General features: G+C 40.6%; 1 protein-coding gene across 6 annotated transcripts in view; it reads right to left on the reverse strand.

Annotated features, from left to right (window-relative positions):
* Positions 1-15,399, reverse strand: part of DACH2 (dachshund family transcription factor 2) — a 242,414-nt gene that overhangs the window by 48,233 nt on the left and 178,782 nt on the right. For all 6 annotated transcript variants that reach the window (XM_064426485.1, XM_064426487.1, XM_064426482.1 and 3 more), the window contains exons 4-5: positions 11,403-11,558; positions 8,026-8,198 (exon numbers count right to left, since the gene is read on the reverse strand). In XM_064426485.1, the coding sequence (XP_064282555.1) occupies positions 8,026-8,198; positions 11,403-11,558 (329 nt within the window). The remainder of the gene's footprint in view (positions 1-8,025; positions 8,199-11,402; positions 11,559-15,399) is intronic.

Below are 15,399 nucleotides of genomic sequence, written 5' to 3' on the forward strand. Positions count from 1 at the left end.
TGTACAGGCACAGGGACTGCAGAGTTTTCCCTATAAGCAACAAAGGAGCTGAAATTCCCTCTGTATCATACATGCTCCAAATGAGGATGGAGTATCACCATGTGAGGCTGCATATGGATCGAGAAATTGTCCATTTCTAAATGTTTTTGTGGAAATGTGCTGAATTTCCCCTCCTATAATGAATAATGCTACGAGCAGACTCTTCTTTTGCTGGTAAACAGATCCATTTTTCAGTCCTGTAATCAGTATGCATCTATTTAGCTACTTAACAGCAATGTGCTCTGGTTCATTAGGTAGCTACTGTTGTGTCTCAGCCTAGTTAAAATTTCACAGCAAGTTAATCTATTTTATTACAAATGAGAACACAAGTGATAATGTCCTCACCATTTTCCAAACACAGGGTTAACAGTATTTGTAACAAATCAATGAGGGCATTTAAATAGGAAAATTGCAAATCTAAAATCTTAACATTTTGTTTTACACATTGATGACTTCATTTGATTTGTCATCTATGTATTTTATAACCCCATTACTTTTCATATATTTTTCCACCCCTGAAAACGGCTCCGTTCCCCCTGCACCCTGCAGGGCAGTCTGGTCACACACTAGGTAAACTCACAGTAATAAAGAAACATTCCTAAGTAAAGTAATATTTTCCCCATTTATATTTATTCCTATTCGTAAATTTGTAAGATTAATATTCCAGGTTATAATTGAATGAATTATACATAAGGGTTCTACAGACTGTGAGAATTTTATGAAAAATGAAAACATTTCTCAAGATCTCACCTATTTATCGACCTACAGTACCTACTTTATCTCATCTTTTTTCTTTCCTTTACAGAGCTGTAACATAAATTCTCAAAAAGGACTTTTCCAGTATTTAATCCTCCTGAAGGGTAATATATTTGTCTCACTAAAAATCAGTGTCCTTCTCTGCCTCAGGAAATGCAGCTACAAAGCTTGACATTGTTGATTTTAGTTGTGATTTAGCTTAACGGCACTGAAGTCATGAACTCACCCAATTTCCAGACAGATCCTTGATTTCAGCTCAATATCCCTCTTCCCTCCCCTGTGAGGGAGTATTCCACACCAATAATAGCAAATACTACACAGTAGTTTTATTTGAAATATATATGAACACCTTACCTATTTTTGACATAATCATCTTGACCTTAATTCCTTAGCTCTGCTTTTTTTATAGTATTGATCTTCCTTTTATGTCAAGAGTTTAGAGAAATGATACTGCTGGATTTTCCTTTTTATTTTTCTTTATTCTTAGTTGTAATGTAGTTGTAATTACTCTTCCAAATGTTAATCTATTAATGAGTTCCTAGAGGATTTAGTGGCATTTCACTGCTGACAAGCAGGTTTTGGAAATTTGTCTGAGTCCTGGATGTTTTATTCACACATTTATCTTCATATTTCATATTTAATTGAGGTGCTGCTGCTCTACTCTACAGGGCTCTGCAGTGGCTGGAATTCACCCTATCTAATGAAATGGAAAGGAAGGTGAAATGCAGATTCTACTGATTTTAGGCCTAGATTAGAGTTTTCAAGAGTTGTAAGAAAGATTTCTGATGTTGACCATGATGGAAAAACAAGAGGAACTGGCAGAAAAAAATCCCAGCATTTACTTGCACAGTGGGATGTTCATTATGCCACACCTCAACCTCCCACTGGTTGCAAGATCTCCATTCATATTCTCAAAATGGACTACACAGAAATAAAAAATAAAAAAATCAAAAAAAAAAAAAAAAAAATAGAAACCAGAGCTTGACTCCCTGGAAGGGTTGTGGAGCCAGGCAGAGTGTGCCTGCATACTTCCCCACCTACAGCCCCAATTCCTTGCTGAGCTACCTCTGCTCCTCCCTCCCTGGCTGAATCCCATCCTCAGTGAGTGAGAAGAACAAGCAAAGTCAACACAATTCACAATTCCAGTCAGCAAAGAACTGAATTGCTAACACTTCCTTTTTTTAGTTAATAATAAGATGTATTTCTTTCCAATTGACCTTACTTGATACTAATGCTGTTTGAATCCAAATAACCAGCACATTTTAAATATTACTCTCAAGTTTACAGTCCTTAACTGATGGACTACTCAATTTAGGCTTTTCCAAGGAAAAGAATACCCCTGCCCCAGGAAGCAGGAGCTGTGCTACACCTGAACTGAGGCCAACAAGAACTAAGATGGTCGCAGCCATTTCTGGGCTAGAGAAGAGCAGTTTGGTTTGGATTTTGAGTCATTCCGCCCTGGAAATGATCACACACAAAGACTGGGGTGACTTGTTGGTCTTCTGAGCTACTTATAGTACCTGTGATTGCTGTAGGTACTGGAGATGAACAAGGTAAACAGCTGGTCTAAAAACCAAGATAGGATCTGTGTGTCTGAAAGCCAGCTGGATCCCATTCATCTTTTGCAGTGCATAGGGAAGTCTTTCGCCTAAAATATGTACTTTGCCATTTAAAATGCACTTTTTTTTTCCACTGTGTACATATAGTTGTTTCAGTTGTAGTCAACTGGCAATTATTTTTCCACAGAATTTAAGAAATCATAAAAACTCCTACATTTACTGATTTTAATACCAGATGTTCACTCACTAATTCCATTACCTTGTGACTACTTCCTATCAATCCATTAATTGCCAGCTGCTCAGCCAAACAGAGAAGTGCAGCTAATCAGATGGTGTTGGGAAACAGCCAAACAGGAGCTGCCTTCTTCCCTGTTTCTTAAATTAGCAGTCACTGGGACAGCCATGGAAACCTTCACTCCTGGATTAAGATCTTGATGTTTTACTTGGAATCTGAGAGCACAACAGTGCCTGAAACTGGAGAGGATCTCATGGTGGAAACTTGGTTCTTGTGCCCCTCTCCTGAATCACCCAGTGCTGCCATGGGAGGGAGGAAAGGCACTCCCAGGACTAATGATGAAAATGCTCTACCTCATCTACGTTAGAGCCATATCAGTTATTAAGGACAAATGCAAATGACTAAGCTAATACTAAAAAGATCTGAGCCAGAACTAAGAGCTTAGATGTGCTTGGCCTAACAATTTTCCTTTGCAAGCTCTGCAAAAAGAGATGTTTTGGATTGGATTTTTTTTTCCACTTGGAAGTTTAAAATAAGTCTTCAATGCTTAAAACTTCTCAGTGAGGGTGGTAAGGAGCCAGGTGTTCTTGGCACTGTGGGGAGAGGGACAGCCTCCCTCCAAAGGAGGAGATGAGAAGGGTATTTAATGCCATTTGAAAGGATCTGAACATCTCCCAGCAGAGTAATTTCACTGAATCAGTGAATAAAGAGATACAAACCTGCACACTCACTCCTCCTTCACCTCAAATACAGCCACAAAAATTAACCTTCTAGCAAGAAAACAAACTCCTTTGGCTCCTCCAACATATCCCAGTCCCATCCAGCAATCAGCTGCCTGCTATGGAACAGGACGGAATAAATCTAACAATATGAAAAATCACATACGTTGTAGAGAAGGTTTATTTTATAAATGTTGCAATATTCTGAAAACAATTCATAATGGATTGAATGCACAGAGAGATATGAAATTACTGATGTTAGAAATTCTGTAATGGGAAATGTTTCTATTGTGAGAAGAAGTGTTTCAGAGCATTCTGAGATGGCCACATTTTTCTGGCTGTCAGGTAAATATTATGAATGTGAGTTGTAGAGCACACAGAAAAATAGCACCTCTCAGCAATAATTACACAGCCCATCTGTACTCTCTTCAGGGAATTTGAAATCATGTCATATACACCCTTTACAAATGCTTTAACAATCCCACAAAATCAGGAGAAAAACAAAACTCAAAGAGAAGGAGACTCAGAAGTCTCTACTGCACATCTAGATAGATCCCACTGTACAAATAATGCTTTGCTCTGTTTACCAGATCAGTTTCTAAAGTGCATTGGGGTGAAATTTTCAAGGAATCATGAAATATGAAAATAAAAATGCTGGATTTTTAAAAGAATTTTAATTACTATTTTTGTTTTTATTGTGTTTCCCATTTGCACTCAACAAAAGCACCTTTTATTCCTAACTGGGACATTGATGAGAACACAAAAGATAAGAGAAAAGCAGGAATACAGCAAGTATGAGGGGATGACAACAGAAGAAAAATGGACAGCAGGAAACCAATTTTCAGAACTACTCCTACTCAGGAGAAACACATCCCTCAGCAGCTCCAAAGAGGCTGTTTGCCAGAAGGAAAGGGAGGGAGCACAAGGAGGAAGAGGGTGAGATGTGAGCAAGAGGAGAAAGCAGGGTGCAAAATGTGCAAAATGAGAAGCAGGGGAAATTTGGGAGAAAATAAGTCTCAGATCTCTGGCATGACGTTTTGCCTCATTACTCTCAGTAGTCTTTGCATATCTAACACAAAAGGACCAGCTTAAGGCCCTGGTTTGGGTTTGTTTCCCAGAATTTCAAGTTCAGCCTGACCCAGTATTTCCCATCAGCCTGTTCCCAAGCACATCTGGGAAAGTGGCCTTTCAGTGAAAGTCCAAGATTATCAAGTCACAGCTCCAGACTTGGCTCTTGCCAACCTTCCCTTCACCTTTCTAACCTCCAACCTCCCCTGTGCCCTCTCCCTGCTCTTTGGCTGGAATTGTGTAAACCAGTATGTTTTTAGCCATGTAAGGTCATATTTGTTACAGGTGCACTGTAAAATAAATATCTTCACATTATGTAGCTATTGTTCTCTGGAGCTGAGTGTTTCACAAACTTCAGTGAAAAATCCTCTCACTTTTCTGTAAAGGGCTCATCTCAACTCTCCTTCTGAAAATATTACCACTGAGTAGATTTTTCTGAGTTTCAGGAACAAAATTATCGTGTAACAGTAAACTGCTACATTAATTCATAGAATCACAAACTGGTTTGGGATGAAAGGACCTTAAAGGTCAATTCATTCCAGCCCTGCCAGGTGCAGGGACACCTCCCATGAGACCAGGGTGCTCCACCCAACCTGGCCTTGAGCATCCCCTGCTCTTTCTAGCCCAAACCATGACTCAAGTGTACTTAGCCAAATTCCACCCCAGACTGGTCCCCATTTGGCATCCAGGCCATTCCTGCATTGCAGAGCAGGTCCAGCTGAAGAACAGCTCTGAAAATGAAGAGAGAACAACCAGATGCAGGAGAGAGAAGAGAGGGTGGTGAACTCAGTGTCCCTGTCAAATTCTGCTTTTGCCATACAAGACCCTCAATAACAGAGATTCTCCTGAGCCATTTGAGCCAAGTTTCAAACCCAGCAAGCTTCTTCAGATGTGCAGTAAATCCCTGTAAGGCTGGATTTATCAAAGGGGCACTGCCAGACCTGCAGCCACAGGGCTGCTGGTGCTGCTATAATCCCATCACATCACGTTAGAGATGGCTAAGAAGGTTTTGTGAGCCTGGCCATTGTGCCTCCCTAATTTATGGTGTTCCTGTCAGGGAGAAATCAAGTTTCATAGTTATGACATTTCTTTCTGGAGCACTAAATGTTAACTTTGCTGATCATGCATATCTTGGTAGAACAGCTTATTTCTAAATGGCAAACGTGATATAAAAAGCATAATGACTTCATTCAAAACCTTATAAAGCAGCTGATTCTCACACCTATAGAAAACAGGCCAAGTGGTATTTTAGTCATCAGACTATAGAAACAGACACACACTCAATATATTTGATTCATTTCTCCCATTTTAAGTAAAAACATGATGCTGGGATTGCACTCTATTGAAAACTAGCTGTTTTGTACTTATTAAATGCACTTAAATAATGTCCTCTAAGTATTACTGACAGCAGGAACAGCAATGCCTTCTCTTTTTACATGTTTCATTTTTTACAAGAATTTCATGTTAACTGGTCATCATTCTGTGCTGGATGATTGTACATAAGGGAAGGAAACCTACAAAGGAGCCTCACACTGTAATAAAATTCATCTACACTTTCAGCACTCAGGACAAACCAGAGAAAGATGCAGCACCACTTGACAGGTGAGAGTAACACAGCAAAGGATGCCCACTCTGCCTCTGCCACGTTGGCTACTGGTGCATTTTCCTCAGCAACATGAGAGGAAACAATTCCCACCAGAGTGCTGGCCAAACCTTGTGTTGCTGTGGAGATATTGTGTCTCCTCTGGTGCAGGTGTTGGGGAAAAAATTGCTGTAAATGAGTAACTCAAATCAGCAAGGGCCTGCTAAATAACACCCTGAAACCCAGCTGCCTGCAAAAACTGCAGTTTAAATTACAAAGGACTGGCATTGTTTACAAATACGTATTTAATCTTCATGCTGACACACTGGTAACATTTAGAATACAATCAAAGCTGCTGCAAGTTTACTGCTGCTACAAATATTGTACTGCTGTGTTTAAATTAGGGTTTTGTCAAGAGGTCTCTGGAAATTTAAAGGAAAGGTTATAGTTCCAAATGAATGGAATTTCAACTAATTTCTAATAGTTTAATGACTTGCATTAACTACATCAGAGAAAGATGTTTTCTCCATCCAGCCTACAACTGTGGAAGTACACTGATGATAAAGAGAAGTTTTTACATATCTTAATCCTAAGTAGGGATCCTAATGGGAAATGTCACCCCTGAATTTTCCCAGCCTCCCTAGAGTCCAAGAGGAAAAAAAAGGCAACAAAACCAAAGCATTCAGAACAATATTTGCCCTAATCTGGAAGTGGACTCTCAGTAAAAATGAGAAACCATCTGAGGTAATTTTGGAGACGCTTAGGGCCACAAAGCAAATCAGAAGGAAAACAAACTTCTCCAGAACCTCAACACCAGACGGATACAGAATTTTACTGCAGTGATGTGACAAGACACATTTGCTGTCCCCCTTGAGAGGATGCTGCTACCAGAACACATGGGCATGAACAATAAACACGTGCTTGGTCATTGCGAGTTCTTTTCCCTGCTTGATTTAGAAACAAAATCTCCTGAAGCACCAGCCTGTAACAAAGAAGTACAACACAACCCTCACAACTGGACTGCAGTGTTGGGAAGAGTGACTTTCTCAATGATAAGGTAATGACACACTAAAATTAAGAGTGTTTTACAATAAAGATGTGAGAGCAAATCAGTTCAGCTAATCAGTGAGAGTTTTAAGACCAAGCAACTCAGAAGTCAGATTCTACAGTGATGGGGATAGATGAGTGTAAATGAACACAAATATTGAAGGCATTTACTTTCCAGAACAGACAGCTCTATAGACTCATATATTTAAACCCAAAGAAAAATTGATTAAACTAATGAACTTTCAAAGCTGACAACATTTTACTTTGTCAACAAGAAACCCACATGTGCATGCAAATATACACACACACGTCAGACTGGTAACACCTTTAATTTTTGCTCAGGAAAAAGTGGACACACTGTTTTAGAGAATCCCATCACACCAATCCTTCACAAACACTAATCCTACACACTTCTATTTTGAAAATTTCTTGTTTTAATACATTTTGGAGTGTGTGGCAGGACAGCAGCTCTCCACACAGGCAAGAACCTTTCTGAACTACTTGGCAGAGACTAGGACAAGCCTTTCAAAATACAAACATGTTTTAAACAACCAGAAGGAAGTTCAGATTTGGCTACGAGAGATTCTACCCACTGAAGTACTTGTGATAATTTACTCAGGTATTTACCTGCTCTAGATTTGCACTGCTAGAATTCCTGTTTTGTTCTTCAGCCTCACTAAAGTTTCTTGTGATGATTTTCTCGGCTATTTGCCTGTTCAGGATTTGCAGTGTACTAGAATTACTGTCATATCCTAAAGCATTTTCTCTTAAATTTGACTTTAAACAGCAGTTTGGAAGAGTTATGAAGCTTTCAGAGATCTTACTCTAGCCTGTAGTGAGTGTCATTGTCCATTTTTAATGACATTACAGACTCACTGACAGATCAGAGCAGCTAAATTCTCTGGCTGCAGTGGTGGGTATTGCTCAGTGTTGGGAGCAGCCCAGGTGAACTCGGTGCCTCGTCCTTCTCCTCCCTGAGAGAGCCACCGCAGGTCTGTGCAAGCCACGAGGAAGCCTTACCTTGATGACAGAGGCCCCTGCCCTGGACAGGGGGCTGTGCATCTGCGCCGCCGCGGCCATGTTGGCGATGGTGTTGAGATGGTTCATCTGGTTCATGGCCATGGCCACCGAGGCCGGGGGGAGGCTGACGGGGAGCAGGGGATGCGGCATCATCATGAAGGGCAGGTCTATCCCTGCGGAGAGCATGGACACGTCACTCGGGCCCTGAGGGCCCAACCATCCACCATGTCACTGGGACACCCTGAGGGTGAACACCATCCACCATGTCCCTGGGACACCCTGAGGGCCCAACCATCCACCATGTCCCTGGGACACCCTGAGGGTGAACACCATCCACCATGTCCCTGGGACACCCTGAGGGTGAACACCATCCACCATGTCACTGGGACACCCTGAGGGTGAACACCATCCACCATGTCACTGGGACACCCTGAGGGTGAACACCATCCACCATGTCCCTGGGACACCCTGAGGGCCCAACCATCCACCATGTCACTGCGACACCCTGAGGGCGAACAACATCCACCATGTCACTGGAACATCCTGAGGGTGAACAACATTCACCATATCACTGGAACTTTCTGAGGGACCACATCCCTTTGCAATATCCACCATCCACCATGTCACTGGGATGCCCTGAGGGATCGCATCCCTCTGCAATATCCACCATCCGCCATGTCTCTGGGACACCCTGAGGGCCCACATCCCTCTGCAACATCCACCACTCAAGCCCACCAGCAGCAAATCTTATCAATTCTGGGGTTCCACAGGGGACAACTGCCTGTGCAGCCCAGGAAAGGCTGGTTTGTGCTGGGGAAAGGAACACACAGCTGGGGAGGGACAGAAAATGAATATACGGCTGTGCCAGTTCACTGATCTCTTTAGTTACGAGAAATAAAGAATAAAAAACCCCACCAAACATGCATATAATTTGCATGTTTTCCAACACATCAGATGAATATTTATTAATAACGTTATCTGATCATACACTCCTACCAAGACTTCTTCCCATTACCACTTCTCAGCAATGTCACACTAAATTCTTATACTCTGTCTCGAATCCAGGAGGCTGTGGCTTTACTACAGACACCACTGAGCGATTGTACAGAAGGTCTGTGAACTGCAACACGTAATGAGAGGTTAAAATTGTTGCCAGAGGTTTTAATTTTCAAAATGTCACTTTAAATTGTCTTCTGCTATGGATATAAACCAATTTAAGAAGGTATGAAATTTATTTGGATCAACTTGCAGATCTTGACATTGCCAAAAAGGTGAAGTTACTGCTAGCAAGAATTGGATTCTCATACTTCATTAATATCTATTTCAGCACGTGTATTACTTCTTGTATCTAGTAATGACTGCACTGAAAAGAAAGACCAAGACAGAAATTCACTGAAAAAATTGTTCAGGTTATTGTGCTTTCAAGAGTTCTTTAGAGGGACCACTTGGAGCGAGCTATTATCAGGCATCCAAAATTAATTTTTCGTAACAAAACCCCAAAAAACAGGACTCATTCTGCCAGACAAAATGTCTTATCATTTTTTATAAATGACATTTAGATTAGAAATCCTCATTTAAAAATTCAGGTGCAAATATTAAATAACACAAACATATAGCTAGTCATTACCACATGCCATTGAGACTGTTTGTTGGTAAAAAGTTTGCAACTTTTGGGTTTATCCTAACTATTTTAAAGAAGAAGGCCAGTCACCAGAAGGCCAGTGTTTGGCGTATGACAGAACTAACAATAAAAAATACCACTGACTGACATATCTTATGTTATTCCTACAGAATTTGACTCCAGTGATATAAAAACACCATGGTGCCCACCAGGAAAGGCAGAGTTGCAATATTCCCAGCTCCCACACTATTCCTGTTTAACATGAGCATATCATGATCAACAACTGTGATGTCTAATGACTCACTCTCTATTTTATATGATGATCCATGCCAATATTAATTATGATAGGCAATAAGCAATGCCCACATACATCTCCCTTCACTTCAAACCACTCTGACAATCCCCTCCAGTGCCTGCATCCATAAGCCTTTGTTCCCCTGCAGATCTCCCTTAACAGCCCAATAATCTTTCCTCATCCTCTATAGAGTTCCAAAACTCCCAGACACCATCTGGCCACATTGAGTTGTATGTCTACTTAAAGTCCAATTGACATGCAAACTAAATGCAAACTACAAACAGAATTTAACAGCACATCACCAGTTTTAAGACACAATCCGTCAAACATTTCAGAGGACTATGAGGAAAATATATCCTGCACTTGCAAATCATTGGGCATAATGTCTGACATCCAGTAAATCCTTTAACAGCCTATAGACATTCACCTACTACAAAATCCACTGGAAAATATCCTGAAGAGCAAAGAACACAATATGTCTGTGTGTAAAAGAAATCCAGGTATTGAATTATGCAAGAATATAAATTGAAAGGACAAAAGACAGAGAATTTGAGTCCTATGACCTGGTGGTATTTAACTACTGACACTTAATCCAAAATGCTCAGGTCCACATCTTCCCACAAACAAAGCAGACTCATTTTGTAGGAGTCATTTCAATAGCTCTGATTTGCTCAGGTCTGACAGAGGTAGCAGTGAACTGACTGCTCTGAAAATTGTGTGAGAAATGTCACTCATCCACTAAAACTAACACAAAAAATTAACTTAAAAGAGGTTAAACAACAAGAGTTCATAAATAATGAGCTTTTCATTCTTCATCCATCATCAACTACAGGAATAACTTTGCTCCTCACTAATTTTTAAAATGTTAATCCCAAACATCTTTCTTGGAATACTCTTTCCTTCCCTTCCTTCCCTCTTTGGGTGCTAAGCAGTGGAACTGATGGCTTCCCACCTGCTCCTTTCCTAAGGGAAAGAAAAGAGATGGCTTTTTGGGGACGCTCCAAGTTCCAAATCCAACCTATGTCATTTTATTCCAGTTCTTTTGGATAGTTGGGTTCAGTGCATGACCTTTTAACTGGACATTTTGCATTTATTCCTTGCTCTCCTATTTTATTATCTTCCAGCATTTCCATCTGGAAGAGAATTTTCTCACATAGCTAAAATTTTAAGCAACTTTATGATTATTTTTCCTTTCAATCCATGGAAACGACAATTAAAGACTGACAGTCCCAACCCAGCAGTGAGTGAATGACTCTTCCAAAAGGGAATAGTCACTTGGACTTGGACTGATGGCAGAGGGTGGCTTGGACACGAGACACAAGTGCAGCTGGCAGTGAAGGCCTCCTGTCACTCACGTGTCCCCCATCATTTCCCCTCTCCCCGAGGCTGGGAAGGAAGGCAAGCCCAGCTCCCAGCAGGGCTCCAGGCACTCTTTTTTCCCAGTATGATCCCAGTACGTACTGTTGGTGAGCAGGTGGTTCTGCTGGAGAGGGCTGAGCGGGTGTGCACTCCCAAGGCTGGACTGCCCTGACAGCGTGGGGTGCCCAATGCTGTGCTGGGATCCCGTTGTGATGGGAGACTGCAGCTTGTCTTTGTCCCAGGAGGATTCACTGCCACCTGCAAAACAGGGCACAACAAACCATGAGTGGCATGCACCTTTATTCAGAGATACATTGCTTGGTTAGCAATGAGCCAACGCTCCTCACCACAGCTGAACACCTGGCACAGCACCTGGAACCTGCACCTGAATTTTTCAAAAATTAAATTAATAAATAACTATCGAGCAAAAAAATATTTTTAGACACTTTCAGCATCACCTACGTTCAAAATATTGGTCTGTGATAACAGGAAAAGCTAAATGTCTGAGGATGAAATCATCAGTCATGATTAAATGAATTATCAGAATGGGAATATGAGAGGCTGAGCCACCATCTCGGGCTATCACAGGACATGAGGCCACCAGTCCCTGCCAGCCACTCATCTGAGTCCACCCCTGGTCCACAAAATAGAACACCTAAACAAAAGTTAGACTGAACATTTTGAGAGTTAAAAGGTATTTTAAGATCCCTCCCCTCTCAGGTACACCCCACACTTTCACTTAGATTACAGATTGTTAGAAAAACATGTAACTGCAGTATTGATTTTGTTTCGAATTTATGAACAAGGATCTCAATTAGAATAAGTAAATAGATTACTGGAGTGCAGCAGATAGAGGCAGCAAGCAAAAAAAAACATTTTAATTGAATATGAAAGTAACAGAGAAATTCCAGTCTTTATGACAACACTTGGCTAATAAACATGATTAATACTGCTAAATGCAAAAGTTTGAAAGATCAGTGATTGAGAAAAAAGGAAAACACTCCATCATTTTAGCACTATGTCCAAGTATGAATTACCTTCCTATAAAAGAGTTGTAATTTGTAAAATGATGAGTAATACACTGACAAAGAAAGATACACTAAATTATGCCATGTGATATAATGTAGCATGGCATAGTGCAGTAATTAGAACTACTACAGTTGAGGCTGTGTCAGCATCTTTGTTATTTAATATACTGTATATCAGCTCTTTCAAATAACATTTGACTGCTATTTAGTGTGGAAGTTGTTCACTTTGACTACTGTGAATCTGGGGTGCTATTATTTGGTGTGTTTCAGAAGTTAAATGTGTGATTTATGAAGGACTTTCGGAGGAAATGTTGAGCATTTGATTTTAACAAGTGAGTTTTAATTTTCCCCATACGCTTTTTCAACAAATTTAACATTTACAGTCTATTCTTCCTCAAAAAACACACATACTTTTCCATTAATTTTTTGCTTAGGAACACATTTTGTAGCTGTAATTTCACATATCAGGGAAGTGGCCACAAAAATTGGGCCAAAGGTAGTTTGTTGGGGTTTCTGAATGAAAATAAAAAACTGAATCTTCACCTGAAAGTTTCCCTCTCCCTGTGTTCCTCTACCCCGGGTAGTTCCAGCCCTAGGCACAGACTGTCTAAACTCAGCTCATTGAGTTAGTTCTGGAAGTTTCTCTTGCCTTTCAGAGCCTCCTGGCCCTGAGGCTGCAGTGGCAGAGCCCCCCCAAGTCTCTAAGCCCAGCTCTACAAGCGCTGCACACTCCCCAGGAAAATTCCATCATTCCCAATTTACAGATGGAGAACTGCCCTGAGAAGAAAAGCAACTTGTTTAAGCAAACCCAGGAAATCTGCAGTGGAAGGGGAAACTGAATTTAAATTATGTCACACAGTCCAAATCACTGGACCAGTTCTCCTTACAGATGGGGACAACAATAACTTTTCCCCTCTGCAAATTCCACTTGTAAATCTGCTCCAGTATTCAGTGCCAGCAACACAAGAATAAATTGCAATACACTTATCTCTACAGACCATTCCTGTATTCTTATGTTCCCTATCACTTCTCCTTAGAGAAAGAAAAAAATACAGCTGAGTGCACGATGTATAATAAAAGTGATGTTAAATGAAATGCATCCTTAGCCTGCAGTGTCCCACAGATAACAGCTCCATCTCTCCATCTGGACTGCATTTCCTATGTAGTAGGAAGTCTCTTAAAAATGAAATAATAATTAGAACAGTTCTTACCTAGAACTGCTCAGGTGTTGAAGTGTTTTATAAGGGCAGTGTGGTCAGCTCCAGGTGGGAAAGCTGAGGGGCAGAATTAGGAAGCTCCTGTTACACCAGTGAGGAAAGTGAACTGGAAATGAGTCAGGGCTCGTGGTCCTACCCCTGTGCCCTACACCACAGAAACCTCTGATCCGTCCTACCCACAGTCCTTCTGCACAGCTAGAAAATAACCATTTAGAAGAAAATTTGAATTCTTCCCTGGAGTATCTATGCCCATAGGGTAAGAAAAAGATTACAAACAAATTTACAGCAAGCCTGAAGCAGATTCACAGTAAAAACCAAGTATGTGACATGCAAACCTGTGCTGGTACACTCAGTCTTTTAATTGCCATGCAGTGTTAAAAAAGGTATTTATTTTTGAGCAATTTTCTTATTTGGTAACGCAGTTGTCAGCATGTTTGATCAGCAAATACATATCTGACATGCAACATATCAATGTGTATTTTCAAATTCTTTGTTGCCATAACAATTAGAAGCAAATAGATCCATAAAAACTGAATCCTTCCTAGTGCTTCAAATTCATGTCTAACCACAATTTTTCAGATTTGTTTACTGCCATTTTTTGTCCAAACAGGTGCCATCCATAAGGCAAAGATATCACATCTTGATTTTTTTTTTCAATTCTGTATTTTGTATGATGAGCTTACAGTACATACAGAGATGTATTTTAAGTAATTAATTTTAGGTATATAAAACATAAAGGGAAAAATAGATGGGAAAAATAAACATACACTCCTAAGAAAAATTAGACAACAGGAAACAGCAATGGGACCTACCTCTTTTATATGAAGGGAAATAAAACTTTTTATTTATTTTATATGAGAAAGAATATTTCATTTTAAAATATGAGTAATTTGATACATGAGTGTCATAGGAATATTATTAGAGCACCCAGAAGTTATTTGTCAAAATGCCAATACATCATTTATACACTTTACCAAAAGCTTTACGTTTGACACTCTTACTTGCTACCCCCATGACCTTCCCTCCAACAGAGAAAACTGAAGGACAGAAAGGTGATTTTTCCTTATTTTGTTTGCATTCTGGTCAATCTTGTCCCAGCACGGGCTGTACTGCGCATCAGAAAAGGGAAAGGCAGAAAGGACCTGCAGCCCCAGAGCTCCCGATGCTCGTGGGCTCCTGACCACAACCTGGAGAAAGGGGGAAAGAAAGCAAGTCTGGGCTGCCTCCCCCCGGCTCAGAGCAGCAGAGCTGTGCTGCAAGCTCTGCTTTCAGAGGTGCAGCTGGAAGCACAGTGGGGTTATGGAAAGGCCTGAGTGTCTGCAGTGTCCAGGGAAATGTCCAGGGCATGCAGAAAGATGGACCCTGCGTGGATTTGGGCAGTTATTTACTGAGTAATAAATGAAATCTGCTATTCACCAGCCTCAACAGGTTGAGAGAAGTTACTTAGCAGTGCATGAATTACACTAATGTTCAACTAAGCAGAAGCAGAAATCAGGTGAATTTAGGAGTTAAATCACAGGTATTGTGAACAAACAGGGAAAATCAAAATCAGCCCAAGCAATATATTCACCTGAGTCAGTGATAGACCCCCCTCAGCCTCACTGAAAGGTGATTTACCATCACAAAATGTCTCTGTTTTTGTTTTATTTATTTGAAGGAAATGCAAGCAATAAGGTCAGCTTCAGTTTTTCTGAAAATGCTGCTACTCACTCATTATTAACTTTAGAAATTTTTAAGGCAGCTCTGAAAGCCAAAAGTTTTCTAGCAATAAGCCTCTCTGTGAATTTCTGTTCTTCAGAACAAAATCCCAAAATCTGTTGTTCGTTTGTTGGGGTTTTTTTGGTGAAGACATAT

Source organism: Passer domesticus, chromosome 7, assembly GCF_036417665.1.
Source record: "Passer domesticus isolate bPasDom1 chromosome 7, bPasDom1.hap1, whole genome shotgun sequence".
Lineage (NCBI taxonomy): Eukaryota > Metazoa > Chordata > Aves > Passeriformes > Passeridae > Passer > Passer domesticus.